Raw genomic sequence first — 22,977 nt, forward strand, 5'->3', positions numbered from 1 at the left:
ATGTGTATTAAAGCCCCTTTAACATGTGCCACGGTGGACTGATGTTACATCTGAAGATCCACCTCCTAAAGTGCACAGATGTATATTTGAAATGCGAACGTTGCATGAGATCGCCTTTAAATTCAGAGAGTGTGTTTGTGGGGTGAGTATTAAAACGATATTGTGTTCTAAACGCTTGATATTTACTTTTAGTGCTGATGCTCCATGTGTTCAGAGAGAATGAGGGTTTGTTGGTTTTCCAAGAAAATTAAATGGAGTCCAGCTGATTTCTAGAGAATTATGGTACAATTAAACCCCAATGTAAATGAACTTTTAAATAATGTTATGATGATTATTATGATTATTATTATTATAAAAACATAACTTGCATGGACTGATTACCCGATTTAAATATTAGAACTTTGAGATACCTTGTAATTGAATCAATGCCTAAATGTATGGATTTGTTGGTGCTTTTCTGCACTTTTCTCTTTTAGAAGTCTGAATGTTTAGATCTGTGCAGTTATACAAATTAATAAATATTTTAAAACTGTCTGCATTCAATATTTAGTGTGTTTGCTTGCATTATGAGAATGATATGCTTGAGTTAATGTGTTTGCTCTGACAATAACACACAAGTTTATAATATTGTGTGGTCTTTGGATACACCTAGCGGTGCAACAGAGTAATGCATATTGTATATTTGTGATTATGAAAGAATCTTTTGGTCGAGATGCAACTATTTGAGAATCTGAGGGAGCAAAAAAATAAATAAATAAATAAATATTGAGGAAATCATATTTAAAGTTGTTCAAGTGAATGATTAGCAATGCATATTACTAATCAAAAGTTTTGATAAATTTACGGTAGGAAACTTACAAAATATCTTCACGGAACATGATATTTTCTTACACATATCCTAATGATTTTTGGCATAAAAGAAAAATCTATAATTTTGACCCATACAATGTATTTTTTTATATTTCTACAAATATACCCCAGAGACTCAAGACTGATTTTGTGCTCCAGGGACACATTTCAGACCGTTTTTACGTGTAAATCGTTCTTTTGACACTTTATACAGGGGTTTATGATCGAATAACAAATAATTTCTGCTAGTGCTTCAGAAATGAGACCCAAGAAAATTAGCACATTAATTACATACACTAGCCGATAAAATTATTATGTGATTTCTGGTATATTTACATTTAAATTAAATAATTTAGCTGACGTTTTTATCCGAAAACTACTTACAAATGAGTACAATAGAAGCAATCAAATACAACAAGAGCAATGAGTCTCAGTTAGCCTTCACTGTACACGTAGCAAGGTTTATACACATATATTTGTACACACACACACTTTTTTATATGAAAACAGTTATTTCGTCATGTAAAATAGATTTATATGTTAATCATATTTAACGCGAATGCACTTTGTTTTGTTAAAAAATAAAGTCATCGCTTATTTGACGTAATCTCCATGGCCACTGGAACCTTATTGAACTACTTTTCCCAGAAGGCATAGCGCGTCGACCGCTCAACTCCTATTGGCTGCCCGAGTGTTGTCGTCATCAGCGTGCTGTTAGATATGACGCCGCGCGTAGGACCCTCGTCACATCAGCGATGCGCGTCGCGTCGAGTCGCCGCCGGTCCGGTCGTTGTGTGCGCAGCCCGTTAAGCGTCGGTGTCTGGACCCAGTCGTCCGTCCATGAGAAGCGCGGCAGCGGCGCTGTTTGTGTGTGTCTCCGCGGCGCTGCTTCACTGGCTCGGCTGGACCGACCGAACTGCGCTCCTGTTGGGCTTCGGCTCTGCAGGTAACGCTCAACTTCTACTTTCTGTTCGTCTGATAGTCTCTTATTTTCAGGCAGGACAGTTTGTGTTGAATGAAAGTGTTTCGGTGTGACCTCCGCGTCAGACAGATGCATGAATGCATACAGTGGATTAATAGACACCAAATAATGCATATAAATTCTTGCTACTCGGTTCTTATGAAGCTACTGATGAATATATATTATAAGTGCCGGTGATCAGTTTTTACAGAGCATTGATGCTGAATATATAATGCTAATGCATAAAGTACTCTTTGCAATGTCTCACTTCATATAGAAAAAATGAACCAATATAAAACAACAAAAATGAACCAATATAAAACAACAAAAAATGCTTAACATAAGAGGGAAGAAACACAAGATCTGAATAAGATTAGTATTGACCAAGTTCAGAGGCTGTCGTATGTGGATCAACTTATTTTGTTGATTTTTCAGTTTCAATACCAAAAAAATAACTTTTATATTGATTCAATGGATTTATTGCATAAAAAAAGTTTTTATAATAAATCTTTGAAAATCAAAATCTGGATTTGCATTTTCAATGTTATTATAACCTAAAGATGCTATTTGAAAGTTACAAAAAAAAAAAAAATGGTTTTCATCTCGCCACATCTTGCCAAACTGTTCATATATATTTGAGAATATGAGAGAGAGAGTTATAGAATATATAGAATTATTGCTGCTTAATGTATAATGTAATGTATAGACCCTTAATGCTCAGTGCAAATAGAACTTTAATATTGACTGCATGCATATAAGCATTAATATTGAATGCACTGATCATTGCATTTTAATGATCTGTAAACAAGTTATTTATAATTTCACTAATGGGCTTTGCTGGGGGGTTAGATGTGGAATTAATGCATTAGATGAAGGCTGCATTAGTGTGCTGTGCACACAGATGCCGGCAGCTTGTTAACCACAGTGATCAGATTGAAGAAGGAATCGGATCTGAATGTGAAGTTGTGTACAATAGAAGAGAGACGGCAGAAAGTGTCTGAGATGTGGGAGAAATCTACCTGGCAACAAAGGCACAGATGCGCATTACACCATCGCTCTGATGTTTGTCACACATGGTGGAATAGGACACAAGTGACATCCATTAGGGGACACAAAGGGCCGCTGCCAGAGACTTTCATCTCGCTGCATCATCTCTTCTGAGTTTGAGCCTTCAACCTGCTGGAGAAGCCTTTATAAAGGAATAGTTCACCCAATAATAAACATTTGCTGAAAATACTCACCCTCGGGCCATACGTGATGTAGAGGAGTCTGTTTCTTCATCAGGTTTGGAGAAATGTAGCATTGCATCAGTGTCTCATCAATGGATGCTCTGCAGTGAATGGGTGCCGTCAGAATGAGAGTCCAAATAGCTGATAAAAACATCACAATAATAATCCACAGCACTCCAGTCCATCAGTTAACATCTGGATATGACAAAAGCTGAAACAAACCCAACAGCTGTTTGGACTCTCATTCTGACGGCACCCATTCACTGCAGAGCATCCATTGATGAGACACTGATGCAATGCTACATTTCCCATTAAGAAACTTGGATGGCCTCAGGGTGAATAAATACATTTTCAGCAAACGTTGGTGTTTGCGTGAACTATTCTTTTAAAAAGGCTTTTTGCATGAATATCTTTAGGCTCTGTTTTGGTGCTGATTATAGTGTTTCCGTTCAATATTGTATTGACAGACAACCAGAAGGCTGTGCATGAGGTGTTGATGGGTGTTTTGTCAGCGCGGGATCATCATGAGCTCCGGCAGGCCATAAGAGACACATGGCTGGGGTACCTTCAACACCATCCTCACTTCCAGAAACGGTCGGTACCCCGAACACACCTGTGCATGTGAATCTTTCGATCCCTGCTTCATTAAAACTCTCACTTCAGACAGACATCGATTCATTTCAGAAGATTAGGCTCTTGATATTGATTTAAAAATTGACCGCTTGATCTTTTCTGCCGTTTGTTTTGGCCTGCAACTTTATCGAATCCTTATAAATATTCCACGTTTAAAGATCGTTCAGGCACATGCTCGTTAAAACAGCTCAAACATGATTTAATGTTCGAATCACAGCCCAGCGCTGCTGCAAATCAATTCTGCACAGTTTTATCATGAATTAATGAATATGTTTGAAAGTACGCTGCATGTTCTCATCAAAAGCTGCAGTGTTGTACATTGGATGTTTGAAGGCCACAGCTTTTTGAGCAAAAAGAACATAACATTTATTTCTAAGGGACAGAGAGTGGGTGGAAAATTATGAAAAAAGCTCAAATAGGACAGTTTATTGCAGCCCAAAAATCTAACTATATATTAGTGCTGTCATGATTAATCAAGATTAATCGCATCCTAAATAAAAGTTTTTGTTTGCATAATATGGGTGTGTGTATATTTATTAGGTAAATATAAATACACACACATGCATGTATATATTTAAATGTTGTGTTTTTATATTAAATATATTTTATATATAATATAAATGATGTGCATTTAAATATATGCATGTACATATTTTTAATATATAATATTAAATAATATTTAATATTAATTATTTATTAAATGCATTATTATTTTAATTTTTTTTTATAAAGATTGCGTATGTATCTTTTTTTTTTTTTTTTAAGGGCAATTAGGGGTATGTGGTAAACCAAAAATTAAACAAATAAATACATAATAAATAAAATAAAATAAGAAATGCGTTGTGGTTTTGTATGGTTTATTAAAGTGGTTGGAAAATAACAACGAAAAAAAAAGCTACAGTATTTTTTGCAGCCTCAAAATACTAAAAATAAAATAGATTTAAATAATAATAATATTATTATAATTAATGTATTTTAATTGCTATATGGTTATGCATACAACCTAATCTGGGTAATAAATTACTGCAAAAATCACAGTTTTGTAATTTGATTTAATCTAAATCAATGGACATGAATCAAAAGAACACATAATGTATAACAAATAAAAGATCAGTATTATTATTGTAAAACAGACTCTAAATTCAGCAGACTGCTGTGAAATAGCGCATATGCACACATCTGTGATGCACATCTGTATTAATGCAGCAGATCGTGATGTTGCTCGGCAACCGTGAACAATTAAATCACTCTCACTAGCCAGTCAGAACTGAGAATGATGCTTGATGTTGTCTGCGGTTTTATTCGAAAGGGTGATGGTGAAATTCATCATTGGTGAGCATGGCTGCTCTGTGCCGGAGGAGGATCGTGAAGACCCTTATTCCTGCTCGCTGCTGAACCTCACGGAGACAGGTGAATCCATCTCAGACCCCGCTCTAATGAAGCCAGAGTCCCTGACATGTTCCTCAGTTCAGAGCTGCTGATTCGTGGGGCTTATGTAATGGTGCTTTGCTGCAGTTCGTACGTTAGGATTCTCATCAGACCGGCGCGCTCGGACATGAGTCTCGCAGTATGTGGCCTGAAATCAAAGTGTGATTCTCTTCTAAATAGTCAGCATGTTTTGGCTTCCAGCTGATTTCCTGTTATAACAGTGTGATTCCAGCTTCTGTTCTGCATTTCCATGGCTGAGCCACATCTTCATCATCAACAGTTCATTTGGAATTGAAAATTAAAAAACTTTTTCTGTGGAACTCCGAGAAAAGTTTTTGAAGAATTTAAAAAGTAGCACGGCTGATTGGTTTATTGAATTAATTGTGAATTAATTGCACATCCATTTGACCAGAGACATGAAAGATTATTATTATTTTGATAAATGTGAAAAACATTAAATAAATTTGACAAAAAGTAGCTTTTGAAAGATATATTTTGATTCAACATAGATTTTATTGCTCAAAAAAATATAAAAAAGTAAAGTTTTTAAACGTATTGGCTATTTATTAGTGGTGTCAAACAATTAAAATATTTAATCGCGATTAATCGCGTGATTGTCATGAGTTAACTCTTGATTAATCGCAACTTAATCACATTTTATCCGTTCTAAATGTATCTTAGATTAATACTTTAAGTTTTTAATACTCTAATCAACATGGGCATGGACAAAGTTACTTTTATGACATTTTGAGATACATTTAGAATTTTTTTCTCAACATCATGTATATCAAATTTACGAATGTAAGAATAAACTTAATTTTTTGTCGTAACATTTTTGTAGCTTTTAAAGAAACATTACTGAAAGTTGTTTGAACATTATCTGTTTTCTGGGAAACCCCTTATGTACGTACTGTAACAAATTTATGTTATAAAAAAGTTCATATTGTAATTAGAATGTTATAGAAAGGATACAAAAACTTTCTTAAAAACATCCAAAATGTAACGTTGCTTTCATGTTTTTTTGGAATATTCTAAGAACTTTAAAATGTCCAGTTTTCTTGATTAGAACATAATTAAAAGTTACAAAAACATGTCTTACAACATTCTACTAACTTCACCCAAAATATAACATTATTTGAACATTTATTTTGAATATTCTAATAATCTTAAAAAGCCTCGATTTTTAAAGATGATAAAATAAGTGTTACAACAACATCTAACTTTATTCTCACCCAAAATATGTTATGTTTTTTTATTTATTATTATTCCAAGAAAATTGCTATATCCAGATTTTATGAATGTTAAAAGGTCCAGTTGTATTGTTGATTAGAACGTTATTTAATGTTGCAAAAAAAATTATTGGCGCGTCCGTTACATTGAATGGGCTTTTTAAGAATGTTAATCTAAAAACGTTTTGTCTAAACATTAAGAGAAGGTATATCACTTGTAAGAATGTTATATAATCATTGCTTTAACAGTGTTTTGTCTTAACATTTATATAAATTAATTATGATTAATCCCACCTAACATTTACGTTTTTAAATGTACTTTTAGATTGCAACAATTCAGTTTTCACATTCAATCCTCAAAAGAATGTGCAAACAACATAAAAACCTTATATTTTTTACATTTGTTTAATGGCATTTTCCGCCTAATATTTAACCATTGACTATAGTCATCCAACATTAAATTATAATTGAAAGCTATCAATTTTAACATTTATTAGACTTAAAAAAAAAAAAAACTTCTAATTTGAGTGAACTTACAATCTTTACACACACCTGTTATAATAAATGTCATATTTAGCTGTACTTGTGCCCTTATACGTACAGATATTTAATACAGTTATCAATACATTCTAAATGAAACATACATGAGCCCTTAAAGTTAAATAACGCTGTTGATTTCCTTTCTTTTTCTTTGATTAAGCAGCTGGTTATCAGGTTGTTTTGGCTGCTGTCACTTTAAGACCTTCCTCTGCTGAACGTGACATATTTGCTACACTTCGTATTTTCTCTCTCTTTTTTCTCGTATCTTTTCTGACCTACTTAAGCCTCAGAGTCTCTACTAATGAACTGGCGAGTTAAATCGTGCGTGTTAAATGAGGGACACAATGATGGGATTCACATTTCAAAGACGTGTTCTTTAAATGTAACCTATGTAACGTATATAACGTAAAACATGCATGCACGGTTTTAAAGCAGCTTTAAATACCTTTTTAGTAACATTGCATGCATGTAGTTTATTGCACGCTTTGATACGAAGCGTCTGTGCACGTTAAACTGAAAAATTAATCGCCTGTTTTAATTTTGAAAGCACTAGTTGAAACACAATTACGGTTTGAACTTTAAATGCAAGCCGCAGCTCAGTTTTCGGTGTTTTGAAGACCCTTTCAGAAGGATTCTCTTGGACTTTGGTGGTGGTGATTGGCGTAGCGTTATGCTAATGAGCCCTTTAACAGCGAGAGAAGATCCTGTGTGCTCTAAAAGCTTTTCCTGATGGCTGTTCAGCCACATCTGCGCGCTTCTGTCTCTCGTCTGCGCAGCCTTTAATTGGCTTTTGTCTCAAGGACGAGTGAAGCAGTGAACAAGCGTCCCGTTTCTCTATTAACGACTCTGTTCCTCCAATTGATCTCCTGGGTAATAAATGGCTGCTTTCTAATTAAGAGAGCCAGTAGTTCAGAGCAGACGAGTCTCTTAAAGTGCTGATGTTTGGATTATTGTGCAGCGGTGTGTGAAAACAGCTCCGTCTGCTCATGACATCTGCCTTTATCTATAACCAGGGTTTAGTCACATGACAAAATTCATGGGTTTTTGCATTCATGAAAACACATAAACATATTTTTAGAGTCACTTCATGAGAAAACAATCGTCAAATAATATAGAAACGGACACCAATGTTTCAGGAGTACACAGAATGAGATTAGATAACTGTATTTGGGTTGATTGTATATGCTTTTATTTTTCTGAACTTTTATTCAATGCACTGTTAGATGCCAGTGTTTTCTGCAGTTATGAGAAGATTTGGTTTCAAAAGCAGTATCAGTATATTTCTTATGATTTTAAAGCTGCATTGAACTTGAGCTCGATCTCAAAGTAAAAGCAGCACTGAAGTCAGATTTTGTTCTAACTCTTTTAATTAATAATATCAATTATCTTAATTCAAGTGATGAAGGATTTCTGAAGACTGACAGTAATGAGTGTTGAATAATAGCCTACTCCTGTAAGTTTAACCCTGCGTGGTGTAAATGTTTGGAAATGGGAAACGGGTGAAAACATTCATGAGAAATTTAAGAAAGTAATCGAGAAGTAAACAAAAGTAAGCCGTTACTTTTATAAATTAATTGGAAAGTTACACTACTATTGCATTTTAAACACAATAACTTGTAATCTGTAACCTATTACATTCCCAAAGTCACCTTTCTACCCCATATATATATATATATAATTTGTGACCAAGGAGCACAAAAGCGGTCTTTAAGTCTCTGGGATATATTTGTAGCAATAGCCGAAAAAACATTGTAAGGGTCAAAATTATCGATTTTTCTTTAATGCCAAAAATCATTAGGATATTAAGTAAAGAATATGATCCATGAAGATATTTTATAAATGTTGTACTGTAAATATATCAAAACGTACTTTTTGATTAGTAATATGCATTGCTAAGAATTCATTTGAACAAATAAAAAAATTATTTTCTCAATATTTAGTTTTTCTTTGCACCCTTCCAGATTTTCAAATAGTTGTATCTCAGCCAAATATTGTCTTATCCTAACAAACCAGACATCAATGGAGAGCTGATTTATTTAGCTTTTGGATGAGGCATACACCTCTATTTTGAAAAATTGACACTTAAGACTTAAGGTTTTGTGCTCCAGGGTCATATTTATCCAAAACAACTTACAAACAGAAGCAATCAAAACCAACAATGCATATATATATATATATATATATATATACACACACACACATAGATATTTGCTTGCTGAACAAATTTACATTTACATTACATTTTATGCATTTAGCAGATGCTTTTATCCAAAGTGACTTACAGTGCATTCATGCTACACATTTGTTTTTGATCAGTATGTGTGTTCTTCTGGGAATTGAACCCACAACCTTTTGCGCTGCTAACACAATGCTCTTCCACTGAGCCGCAGGAACACTTCTTGTTTTCTTGAGTATTTAAGCAGAAGCATGACTGACTGCGTGAGCTCTGCTTCAGCTGCTGGACAGGAGATGTCTGTGTTGAGCGTTCCCGACTCGTCTGCGCTGCTGCCCTCCGATGTGTCCGCCGTCAGTCTGGACTTCAAGGTCCTTCACTCGGTGGTCATCACCCAGCTGGGCGTCTTTCCCAACGGACCGCGAGACGACTTCAGAGGCAACGTCACCGTGCGGCTCTTCCAGGTGGATCAGGAGGTACGAGCACAAACACAGTCTGGAGTCACTGCTTCACATCTGGCTTTACTGCAAAGATCTCCATCGACCCGACATCACAGTACAGGAGGTTTAGAGTTACAGAGCAAACACAAAGACAAAACAACCGATAAAATCGAATGAAAATGATCCATATTACAATGAACTTCACATGATCAACAGTATGCACAGTTATGAACATAAGAGAGAAATATGTTATATATATATATACCCTATTCCTTGAAATGAAAACCATGAACATTAAGAAAATATAACCCTCAAGACATATTATTTTATTTGCATTGAGCACAAAACCATCTAAAGTCAAACTTACTTTTATGCATTTAAAAAGTTGTCATTTTTCATATTTCTCTCTTATGTTCATATATATATATATATATATATATATATATATATATATATATATATATACATATATATATATATATATATATATATATATACATATTATACACACACACTGTTATTATGGAATTAAATCTTATTTAAATATTCATAATTAATCCATTCATATAATAAAAATAAAACTATTATTATTATATTTTAATGTAAATGATTTATTATCTTTACAATTGTTATATAAATATATGATTATTATTATTATTATTATTATTATTATTATTATTATTATTATTATTACAAAGTTGTTATAAAAAAGTAAATAAAATATAATTAATGTTATGATTGTCCTAATATTTTAATTTAAATTATAGTTGTTGTTATGAATACATTAATAATAAAATTAAAATAATAATAATGGTTTAATTTTTCTATAGAATTTAGATTATGTTCCTGCTGCTAAACTAAACCTAATAAAATCTAGTAATCATTTAAACCATTGACCCATTTTCAGATCACGAGCCGCTGAAGCTGTTAAATATGTACAGAACAGTCACTTTTGCACTTTATAAAGTCATTCGATTTGTTCTTGCCCCAAGAGAAACCCAAAATATCCTGTTGGCTTTTTAAGGTGAGTTTTCATCATCCTGCTAGACATTACTCATTTATTTGATAAATGTACTGGAGACGGCAGCGTGCAACACGAGTCGAGAGACATATCGCGAGCTGCGGAGATAAATGTGCGGAGAGCAAATTCAATAAGGTCTTCTCCATCAGTGCCTTTGATTGTGGAGTCTCTGATGTTTCACTGGAGGAGTGCAGAGGTCGACGGAGCTGCGTGATGCAATCTCCACACTGACCGATGATGAGACGCATCGGGAAATCAATGATAGTCATATAATTATTGTATTTTACCAATAAGTTCAGTAACGCTGCATATGTTTAACATGCACAAGGTACTGTATTTGTGCATGTTTTGGGGAATTACTTTATTATAGCATTAGAAACTAACAGAATTTATGCATTAAAAGTCATTGGTTTTGGGAAAATATTTTTAGCAGAAAATCGCCGCACAGGACATTTTTACGTCTGGGGGCTTTTTCTTTTTTTATAGGAAGATCCGATTAAAACTTGGTTTTTCATTATGCTTTTTAATCATCATTCATGCACTTGCTTCTTGTAAAATGCATTTTATTTTATAGGGTTTTTTTTACGTTTATCCAAGACCTAGATGTCTACTTTTAATATATGAACATCTATCATAAAAGTAAAATCCTATTTTCTTCAAACGTTAGATTTATTTATTCATTTAGCTATCTAAAAACCTGAGTTTTTTTTTTTTTTTTTTTTGCATCAGTTGTCAAATTATGAATTTAAGGATATTTTTGCATGCATCTTGGATGTAAAAAAATTGCCTTAATTGCCTTACTGTTCATAGAATGAATTTAAATTGCATGTGTAAAAATATTTATGTGTGTGCATATATAAATATAAATATATACACATTCATAGAGAGAAAGAGAGAGATTTTTTTTTTTTACTGAATATTTATTAATAGAAAAAAACCCAGGTGTGATTCAAATAATATTTGCTGGTTCATAAATATATAGAGCGCTTTTTTCTTTTTTTTTCTTTTATTTATAGAGTATTTGTTAATAAAAAAGAAAATTAGCTGGTTCAGAAATTTTGCTAGTTTTTATTATTATTATTATTATTATTATTATTGTTTTGTAATAAAGTAAGTTGGCCATGCAAAAATGTACAAATATTATGTGCGTGCATTTAGGGTTGTATAAAATAGCCTTAACGAGACACATTTTATTCTCAAAATGCAATTACTACCACAGAAATGTCAAAGTAAACCGATTATGTGTGATGTGATGGACATGACATTTCTCGGTTCAGAAAAATGTTGTTGGCCCAGTGAGGATCCAGAAATCACATCAGGACTTGTGCATGTCACAATGGATTATTCTGAGAACATCACTGTCTGCAGCTGAGCAAATATCGTCTGTGGTGTTCCTGTTGACGTGTGTGTGTGTGTGTGTGTGTGTGTGTGTGTGTGTGTGTGCAGGAGCCGGTGGTCACCGCTCGCTTCAGTGCACTGAGTCCAGGCACACGTGTAGGTGGGATGTTTTACAAAGCCGTCAAGCAGTTCATTCTTCCCAAGGTAACACGAGCAGAAAAGACCCCCACACTAACCACTAATTAGTGTTTAAACATCATTGAATGCTGCTGATCTCACTCACACTGAAGGACGTGGTGTTTGTGAACAGGGTTTTGAGGGAACTCTTCTGTGGGAGGCTCAGGATTCGACGGGACTGATGTCTGTCAACACGTCTGCGGTCCACCTGAGTAACGGAGGAGGCGTGCTCAAGTTTGGATCTGTGAGGGAAACTAGATCTGGTGTAGTACATAGGTGTTCTCCAGGGTTTCTTAAAGCCATATAGGCTAGTGACAATGCCCCTGAATTTTCGAGATACCCCTACCGGAGGTAGAACTAAACCCAACAATGTTTTTCTTCATCTCTAAGGTCTCCCATATATGAAATGGATTCTTGGCTAAAAATATTTTACTGCTAAGATTGTTAAATTAACACATATTGTTATACACCACAAAACCAATAAAGGACTAAAATATAGCCTGTCCGTATGGGAGTTAAGGCATATAAACTAATGCAGATCAATCACACAAGCTCTGAGAGCTTTGAAACTTGACATGTTTGTAGTCAGGAAGTTGATTTAACTACTAGAAAAGACTGGATGTGAATATCTTGATGTATGGAATAAATAGACACATGTAAACACATCTAAAATAAGCGGACATGCACAAATTTAATATCTATGCAGAATGTTTTCATTTACTTTGTGCTTGCTTTGCCTGGCATTATCATAGAAACACATATGATGGCTTGTTGGAAAGGTGGGGTTGTGCTGAATCCAGCAATACCAAATATGTAAATATATAATAAAAGACAAGTGTTCTGTCACTCAATGTATGAGGTGTCCAAAATGAATGAAAATGGAACACTGACATAATTGAGTCCAAACCCATTCATTATCAGTGGTGAGAAGAATGTTGAGAAATTCAAATATAAAAAAAAATATTTAATATGGCACCTTGTACTATATGGAAACAAAGATTGAAATCGAAAGATAACACCTTACCATAGCACAAACAGGAGAGCAGGAGTTTTAACTTAATGAACTTTTTAATAAAACTATAACTTAACTTCACACAATACAACTTAAATTACTGTCTTAAATAAAACAAATGGCAATCTAACTAAAGAAACAAACACTCTTCGAGGAAATGAGCCCTGTCTTCTCAGGCTGTTTAGTTTGTTTTCTAGCAGCAACCATTTGGAACATGAACTGCTTTTGGTAACCATTGGAGAAGGGTCTGGCTGCAGACTTGCACTTGCACTCTCAGACACTGCTTCTGCTAGCGACGTCACTTGCAGTCTTTATTTTTTATTTTGTTCTATTTATTGATAACTTTTTGTTTGAATTTCCCAACATTTTATAACAGTTGCCATGTGGCGAAGACAAGAAAAAATAAACTAAATTCCAATGTCAATTGCAATCGCTACTTGCACTCTCCACTACCTGTGACGTCACTTGCAATCAACACAAATCGTGCGTGTTGCCACTGGAGACAAGACGCTGTGGTTGTGATTAAACGATTAAAACTAATTTAGTACTATAACGTACAGTGTCCTGCAAGAAAAAGACAAGCACAGACCTTGGCCACAGAACAGCAGAATATGAACGCAATGCACAAAGTCTTTCGTTAAGCGTTTTCCTCCTGTAGAAAAAAACTAACACTTAATGTGGCATAATGTATTCAGACACATTAAGTTCAATTAAAAGATCAAGTTCGATATATAGTTATTATTCAATGTACTGCAAGTCAAGCAGATGGCTATGAACACAATGTGCAAACTTTGTCCTCCCATACAACATAACGCTTAATGTGGCCTAATAACAGACTAAGATGATAAAGACAATTTAGTAGGCCTAGGCTATATGTCTTGTTGTTGACTCTAAGTATATACAGACCAGCAAATATGAACGGGCATTATGCATTAAGTGATTTTAAAAGGATCAGCTCCGTACAGGCAAGCAGACGAGTACAGAACGCAGTGCGTTAAATTGTACATTAAACGTTTTCCTCCTATAGAAAATCATTATAAATAAAACATATAATGTAGGTTAATGGACAAAGACAGTGATATAAACAAGTTGTAGACAGTTTATTCTATATGGAAAAATGCTTAATGTGAAACTTTGCGTGTTGCGTTTATTCTGGGCTCACCTGCTTGCCTGTACATATTAGTTGTGTATTTTAATAAAGTAGAGAAGCATGAGTTTGGCCTTTCTCATCTATGTCCATTATGCCACATTTTGCGGTATGTGAGGAAAATACTATATACATATTCCTTATATTAGTAATAAAAAAAAATAAAAAATAAAGACTGCAAGTGATGTCACTAGCGGAAGTGCAAATGTCTGAGTGTGCAAGTCTGAGAGTGCAAGTACAAGCCTGCAGCCAGACCCTCTTGGAACATTTTGGGGTCAACCCCCCCATGATGTTACAACTGCAACACACCACTCATCCACATTGTCATCAGTGACAAAGTGGGTCATATTTGGACAGTCTGGGAAAGGGAAAGAGCAAAACCCTGTGCAGGTCAAGCCCACAGAAAGACACTGGCATTTGGTGGCATCGGTGCAGTTTCCGTCTGTACAGTAGAGATGGGTGAGGTCTCTAACTCCTTTAGGTGCTGGTGCCTTCTGGAACATCACAGATTAAATGCAGCCACCTTCTCTGAGCCTCCATCCTCTACCAACTGGGTTCCAGAGAAGAGTTTTGGCCAGGTGGCTGTGATGCCACACTGCTGTTTGGTACACCGCTCTCAGCACATGTTGCTGGAAGCCATCTTCTGTTGGGGGTAGATTTGCTGCTGACACCTCAGCTCATCCAGGTTGGTGCTAGGATGCCCATCTTGGTGCCTCTTCTTTGTCTTTCAAGATCTTTGATTGAGTGTTGGTGGTCATATCTATCAAAAACTATAACGACACAGCTGTTACCTTCCTTTCCCATTAAAGTTGCGATCTTTTTCCAGACACACTCACCCAGGTCATTGTATGTTTGAAAGGCTGAATCATTGAGCATTTGAAGAAGATCCATGCCATCAATGATATATGCTGATGGTTCTTTTACACTTGGCAGCTGCTGTTGTCTTCTTTATGCCTCCATCATCAAAAAACAAAGAGGGTGGGACAAAATCATGTTTAATCTGAGATACGAGATTTTTATGACTTGGGAGCGGGGAGATACGAGGTTATGCACTCATTGATAAGAATGATACAGACACAGACGTCGCTGCTGCCAGCAGAGTTCATCAAAGTCTGCGGTCGTGTCGAGCCTTTTGACAAGAGATAAGGCTTTAAGGGGTAACTAAACCCCTGGTCAGAGCCTGACTCCACCCACTGGCAATATTTGAAAAATGCTGAAAAGTGGGCAGAGCACAGCGGAGATAACCAAGGGGACAAACCAAGGGCAGGGCTGAGCCGGTGGGGCGTGAACCTGAGACCCTCAGTGACAGATTAATTGACAGCTGCTGTTAGAGTCGCTAAAATGGAGAGTGACTCTAGTGACGCAAGTAGTTTTGCAACAGAGTGTTCATTTGAAGTAGAGGACTTTTCTCCCCCACCTTCACCTGAAGTGGAGGATGTCGAGGTGTCTGAGGACACAGGGCCAGGGCCTGAGCTATATCAATTCAAGCCACTGGCTCAAACTGCGGTCTTAACTCCCGGATTCTGATAGGCATCCGATGATGCTAGCGAAGCAGCCGCACAAGAGAGAATGGGGCCAGTCTCCGAGTAAGGCACTCCGTCGCTTTTCAGCGTGAGCTGTGTGGAGCATTACAGCTGTGTGGAGCATTACCGAAGCATTACAGCTATGGATTTTTAAAAAAACAAGCCTACTCAAATGTATATAACCTAACGATTTTCATTTGTTATTGTAAGAAATGAAAAAAAAAAAAAACAGAGTTATGCAAAGATAGGCTTTACTGTTAGCCTACTTGGGGCATTTTACATACACAGTGCCAACTTTGAGTCAGTAAAATAATAATAAAAACAATAATTTAATGCTGGTATCCAAAACATTTAATTCAATACAAGTAGAATTAGAAATTAGATACATTTTAAAACTTCAATGCACATGTATAATAAGCCTAGTAATAATAACCCTAGTACTATCGATCATAACATACTTCTACAGAGACTGGAAAACTCGTCTGGCTTTCTGGGATGGTACTCAAATGGTTCAGGTCATACTTAAAAGGGAGAGGCTATTATGTGAGTCTAGGAGAGTATAAGTCTAAGTGGACGTCCATTACATGTGGAGTGCCACAAGGGTCAATTCTTGCACTGCTCTTGTTTAGCCTGTATATGCTTCCACTAAGTCGCCTATCACAGCTATGCTAATGATACCCAGATTTACCTAGCCTTATCTCCAAATTACTACAGCCCAATAGGAGGATCTTTGATGACATCTTTGTACGCATACGCGAGTGGTTGTGTGGCAACAAAACAAACAGTATGGCGGGCTGTAAAGACGCTACGAGCACTTTCAAGTGAGTTAAGGCCCGTTTACACCAAGCACGATAACTATAAAGATAACTATAAAGATAACGATATTAGCGTCCACACCAGCGAACGATATTGTCTGTGTATTTTAAGCGGACGCGGCATGTCTGCTGCTTTAAATTCTCGAGCTCATTACAGCAGAATTGATTCTGATTGGTTGTTTTATCGTTAATCAGGGGGGAAAAAATCGTTCTGAAAGTGATTCCAACGATATCGTTTCTCTGTGCCTTTATCGTTATAGTTATGGTGTGGACTCTGCTATTCTTTAATATTGAGAACGATTTTTAGAACTATATCTTTATCGTTATCTTTATAGTTATCGTGCTTGGTGTGAACGGGCCTTTAGCGGGCAAAATCCTCAATATATAAGCACTTTAACATCTGAAGACCGGAGGAGGTTTGGAGAGAAGCTCAAAATTTGTATTGGTGACAAAATCGAAGCTATTCAAAGCCCATATGAGATCTGGGATGACAAAAAATGTTAGGCCGACTCGTCCGTGTCTTGGCCACCAATCTGCTGGGGAGACATTTATTCTTATTTAATATAAACCCCTGGACCCTTCACTCATGAAAGATTAAAGGCTTTCAAAAGTCTGAAGGCCTATGATTATTTTGTTTCTCAAAAAGTTGGGCCGATCTTTTCTGCCAAACAGAAAGCAGTGATCGTGCTAAAAGCAGAGGTTAGACCTGGCCAAGCAGAGTCACAGCATGATTCGCATCTCCCGTGGGTGATCGCCAAAGAGAACGGCAAAATAATCACTGCTCACTGCGACTGCAAAGCCGGGTAAGTCTTCATTGATCAGTGTTCTTATTTACTTATTTATTTATTGAAAATGTAGTGACTGTTGTACCAATCCAATTGTTTTCAGTGTGAGACTTTCAATGGCGTCTGTACTAATGGTGAAATTGTATATCACAGCTTACACATTTCTCCTTCTTTCAAATCCAGTCTTGGAGAAACATGCAGTCGTGTAGCAGCTTTAATGTTTAAAGTAGAAGCAGCTGTCAGGATAGGACTTACAAATGCTGCATGTACTAGTGAGGCTTGCAGCAAAGCACAGCTACAGAATGATGTGAGGAACATAGTCTGGGTGCTGTGGATTGCGGTTTGGGACACCTGAATCAGAAAGCGAAAACATATGACTCGGTTGATTTGACTCAGTTTTATTTTTTTTATTCAATGTTCTATAAATACATAGTCACTAAGACTTACCATGAACAAAATGTGCCTCACAAACTCGTTCAGAAGCTGCAGGCTTTCTTCGGAACGTCCAGGTTCAATCGCCTAATTACACGCAACCATTTCTTTCATTTTTCGCTATCCTTTTCGGAGGTAATTCGAAAAAACTTTTTATCAGGTCCCCAACTAAACGTACAATCGACCATACAGCAAGAGTGAACCATCCTCTTCTCTAAATCCTCCTCCAAACGTGCAAAACAATCAAATTACAGGTATCTAGCGGTGTTTCCTGCCACACGATTCCCATGATGCAACTCGACAAACATAAACAATGACGTCACAAAAGATCCGCCTATTGACTCCCTCTGCCAACGCATTGATAAAATTAATAGTTGGAAGTGCCAGAGCTTTCTTCGGTTAAACAAGGAGAAAACTGAAGTCATTGCATTTGGAAACAAACATGAAGTGTTCAAGGTGAATGCATACCTTGACTCTAGGGGTCAAAAAACTAAAAATCAAGTCAGGAATCTTGGTGTGATTCTGGAGACCGGCCTGAGTTTCAGTAGTCAAAGTCAAAGCAGTAACTAAATCAGCATACTATCATTTAAAAAACATCGCAAGAATTAGATGTTTTGTTTCCAGTCAAGACTTAGAGAAACTTGTTCATGCCTTTATCACCAGCAGGGTGGACTATTGTAATGGGCTCCTCACTGGCCTTCCCAAAAAGACCATTAGACAGCTGCAGCTCATCCAGAACGCTGCTGCCAGGATTCTGACTAGAACCAGAAAATCTGAGCATATCACACCAGTCCTCAGGTCCTTACACTGGCTTCCAGTTAAATATAGGATTGATATATTGCAGATATGTTCACTGAATATAAACCTAACAGAGCACTCAGATCACTAGGATCAAGTCAGTTAGAAATACCAAGGGTTCACACAAAACAAGGGGAGTCCTCCTTTAGTTACTATGCTGCCCGCAGTTGGAATCAGCTTCCAGAAGAGATCAGATGTGCTAAAACACTAGTCACATTTAAATGTCCGAACTGATTGCACTATATTTTCACTGTTTTTTTATGTAAAATCCTTGTCTAACTGTTTTTAAATTTATTTTAGTTAAGTAGTTTTTTTTTCATAATTTTAAAAGTTTTAAAATTGCTTGTCTTTATTTTTATTATTTTTCTTCATGATTATTTTACTTTATTTTATGTAAAGCACTTTGCATTACCATTGTGTATGAAATGTGCTATATAAATAAACTTGCCTTGCCTTGCCTAGTAATAAGTAGACATTTAAAATACATCAATAACTGATATCATAGTTTAAAACAGATAAAATCTGAGTTAAGGCTTGCTTTATGTGTTGCTCGACGAGGATTTCTCAATCGTTGCGACTTAAAATCCTGAGGACACAAAATGCCGTGGAAGCTCCTGCCGCGGAGTGAAGAAGAGGTGGAGTTACGAGGATTCTCAGACAGTTGAAGTGTCCAGTGGAGTTAAGAGATTTGCTCTCAATCTATTTTCAACACTTTAGATTGTTTACCACGTGGGGTTTGACCAATAGCATTGAATTGTGAAAAAATATGTAATAGACAAAATTTGGACATGCGAGGATTCTGCCCGTCAGTGACGATATTTTAATAAAGGTGTTCCATTCCAATGTTAACCTGATTCAATTGGATCTGTGGTTCATATGAATTGTATAGTATACTGTGCCTTATGAAATGTATCATTATTAAATGTATCATAAATATAGATCAGCACTTACCTAATGTAAGTTACTTTTCAGTAACCATGATTTTTTCAACATTCTTCTCACCACTGATAATGTGATTTGGACTTGAGGCTATTTTGTCCAGCGTTCTTTCATTTTGGACACCTCATACATTGAGTGACAGAACACTTGTCTTTTATTATATATTTACATATTTGGTATTGCTGGATTCAGCACAACCCCACCTTTCCAACAAGCCATCATATGTGTTTCTATGATAATGCCAGGCAAAGCAAGCACAAAGTAAATGAAAACATTCTGCATAGATATTAAATTTGTGCATGTCCGCTTATTTTAGATATGTGTTTACATGTGTCTATTTATTCCATACATCAAGATATTCACATCCAGTCTTTTCTAGTAGTTAAATCAACTTCCTGACTACAAACATGTCAAGTTTCAAAGCTCTCAGAGCTTGTGTGATTGATCTGCATTAGTTTATATGCCTTAACTCCCATACGGACAGGCTATATTTTAGTCCTTTATTGGTTTTGTGGTGTATAACAATATGTGTTAATTTAACAATCTTAGCAGTAAAATATTTTTAGCCAAGAATCCATTTCATATATAGGAGACCTTAGAGATGAGGAAAAACATTGTTGGGTTTAGTTCTACCTCCGGTAGGGGTATCTCGAAAACTAAAGCACTTTTTGACCATTTGTCACTAGCCTAATAGTTAAGCCAGAAATGAACATGTGCTTATATTGACTCACCCTCAGGTCATCCAAGGTTAAGATGAGTTTGTTCCTTCATCAGATTTTGGAGAAATGTTGCATTGCATCAGTGTCTCATCAATGGATGCTCTGCAGTGAATGGGTGCCGTCAGAATGAGAGTCTAAACAGCTGATTAAAACATAACGATAATAATACACAGCACTCCAGTCCATCAGTTAACATCAGGAGAAGACAAAAACTGAAACAAATCCAGCATTAAGATGTTTTTAAGTCCATAATCCATAACTCTTCCTCCAGTGGAAAAGTGGTCTGAATCAGGAGAGAAATCTGCACAGTTTACAAGGCAAAACAGCTCTAAATAAATATGTGGCTTGATTTTATGTGACACTTATTATTATTATTATTATTATTATGGATTATAGACTCATATTTTGGCCTGAAGCAGCCGTTTGAATGATCTCTTAATGATGGATTTGTTTCTTATGAACATGCAGCTTCTCAAGACATTAACTGGAGAGGTGTGGATTATTATTGTGATGTTTTTATCAGACTCTCATTCTGACGGCACCCATTCACTGCAGAGCATCCATTGATGAGACACTGATGCAATGCTACATTTCTCCAAACCTGATGAAGAAACAAACTCATCCTGATCTTGAATGACCCGAGGGTGAACACATTTTCAGCTAATTTCATTTATTTCTGGGTGAACAATACCTTTAATGGCCCCAATAAAGAGCCTCTATGATATTTTACTCTGTAGAAAAGGCTTTTTAGTAACTTCTAACCTAAAGTATGAACAATAGTGATGCCTGACTTAGCAAACATCCCTATTTCTTTTTTATAAGCAGTATCTTTAATGGATATCTCCTGTATTTCCTCAGATAGAGGAGGGAACGTTGCCTCACCGGAGCGCTTTGGGCTTCCCGGGTTTAGCTGGAGGATTCACTTTCTCAGTGTATGGTACGATGAGATCAATTATGTAGTGTTTGTGTTCTGTGTGATTCAGCCTTTTGTTTTGATGATCAATAAAAATAATGGATATTAGCATTGTGACACCATGAAATAGAAATAACTATAAATGCACTAGCATTCAAAAGTTTTGGTCGTTTCGACTTTTAAAATGTTTTTAAAAGAAGCCCTTTTGCTCACCGAGGCTGCATTTATTTGATCAAAATTACAGTAAAAACAGGAATATTGTGAAATATTTTTACAATTTAAAACAGCTGTTTTCTATGTGAATATCTGTTAAAGTGTAATTTATTCCTGTGATTAAAGTTACATTTTCAGCATCATTACTCTAGTCTTCAGTGTCACATGATCTTCAGAAATCAGAATAATATGATGATTTGCTGCACAAGAAACATTTCTGATTATCAATGTTGAAACCATAATGTATTTTTTTTTAGGATTCTTTGATGAACAAAGTTCAGAAGAACAGCATTTATTTGAAATAGAAATCTTTTGTAACGTTATGAATGTCTTAACTGTCACTTTTGATCAATTTAATGAGTCTTTGCAGTATTGAACCCTTTCAACTTTCAAAAGGTAACAAAATAAGCTTTCTTTTATTCTTCTGTTATTGTTCTTAAAAAAACAGGGACTTTTTTTAGAGATCCATCTGTGCTGGAAATGTAGATCAGGGATCGCTGAAGACCTGAATGTGTAATAACGATCGGTGAAACATTCATTCATATAAGGGTTAATAATCAGAATTTATATGCACCATTATAACACTCTTTAAGTAACCAAATAAAAAGTGCATCAGAATTATTGTTACAAAATCATATAGAATGTTCATGTGGCTTAATTCACCAGCAAAATCATTGTGAATAAATTGTGAGAAATCTCTCTCTCTCTCTCTCTCTCTCTCTCTCTCTCTCTCTCTCTCTCTCTCTCTCTCTCTCTCTCTCTCTCTCTCTCTCTCAGTTCTATTCAATGTGTGCTTTACTAGAATGACAATTGTTACAATGTATTGCCAATGCATAGTGTCTACATTTGAATCTAACAGATACGAAAAAAAATTCTAAGATTACGAGAATAAAGTCGAAATTTTTCGAGAAAAGTAGTAAAACTAAGATAATAAATTCTAAATATTGCGAGAATAAATTCTAAATATTATGAGAATAAAGTCTAAATGTTTCAAGAATAAAATCGTAATACTATGAGAAAAAAGTCATAATATTTAGAGGAGAAAGTCGAAACATTATGAGAATAAAGTAAAAATTTTCAGAGAATAAAGTCAAAATAATGTGAGAATAGAGTTGAAATATTCAGAGAATACAGTCTAAATACTACAAGAATAGTCTAAATGTTTTGAGAATAAAGTCGAAAAATTCCGAGAATAAATTTGAAAAAGTCCGATAATAAAGTCGAAACATGACGATAATAAAGTCGAAACATGACGATGATAAAGTCGAAACATGACGATGATAAAGTCGAAACATGACGATGATAAAGTCGAAACATGACGATGATAAAGTCGAAACATGACGATGATAAAGTCGAAACATGACGATAATAAAGTCGAAACATGCGATAATAAAGTCGAAACATGCGATAATAAAGTCGAAACATGACGATGATAAAGTCGAAACATGACGATAATAAAGTCGAAACATGCGATAATAAAGTCGAAACATGCGATAATAAAGTCGAAACATGCGATAATAAAGTCGAAACATGCGATAATAAAGTCGAAATGTTTCGAGAATAAAATCTTAATACTACGAGAGTAAAGTTTATATGTTTTGAGGAAAGTTGTAATACTAAGAGAATAAATTTGAAATATTACGAGAATAAAGTTGAAATACTA

The 22,977-nt window shown here is 35.5% G+C and overlaps 1 protein-coding gene across 2 annotated transcripts in view; it reads left to right on the forward strand.

The window, feature by feature from the left end:
• Nucleotides 1-1,570: 1,570 nt before the first annotated feature.
• Nucleotides 1,571-22,977, forward strand: part of b3galnt2 (beta-1,3-N-acetylgalactosaminyltransferase 2) — a 24,869-nt gene continuing 3,462 nt past the window's right edge. Inside the window, exons 1-7 of one of the 2 annotated variants that reach the window (XM_026223414.1) lie at nucleotides 1,571-1,795; nucleotides 3,507-3,633; nucleotides 4,982-5,082; nucleotides 9,325-9,518; nucleotides 11,950-12,045; nucleotides 12,152-12,262; nucleotides 21,047-21,125. In XM_026223414.1, the coding sequence (XP_026079199.1) occupies nucleotides 1,690-1,795; nucleotides 3,507-3,633; nucleotides 4,982-5,082; nucleotides 9,325-9,518; nucleotides 11,950-12,045; nucleotides 12,152-12,262; nucleotides 21,047-21,125 (814 nt within the window). In that variant the 5' untranslated portion in view covers nucleotides 1,571-1,689. The remainder of the gene's footprint in view (nucleotides 1,796-3,506; nucleotides 3,634-4,981; nucleotides 5,083-9,324; nucleotides 9,519-11,949; nucleotides 12,046-12,151; nucleotides 12,263-21,046; nucleotides 21,126-22,977) is intronic. The other variant, XM_026223413.1, reaches the window with a different exon arrangement.

This window comes from Carassius auratus, chromosome 38 (genome assembly GCF_003368295.1).
Source record: "Carassius auratus strain Wakin chromosome 38, ASM336829v1, whole genome shotgun sequence".
Taxonomy (NCBI): domain Eukaryota; kingdom Metazoa; phylum Chordata; class Actinopteri; order Cypriniformes; family Cyprinidae; genus Carassius; species Carassius auratus.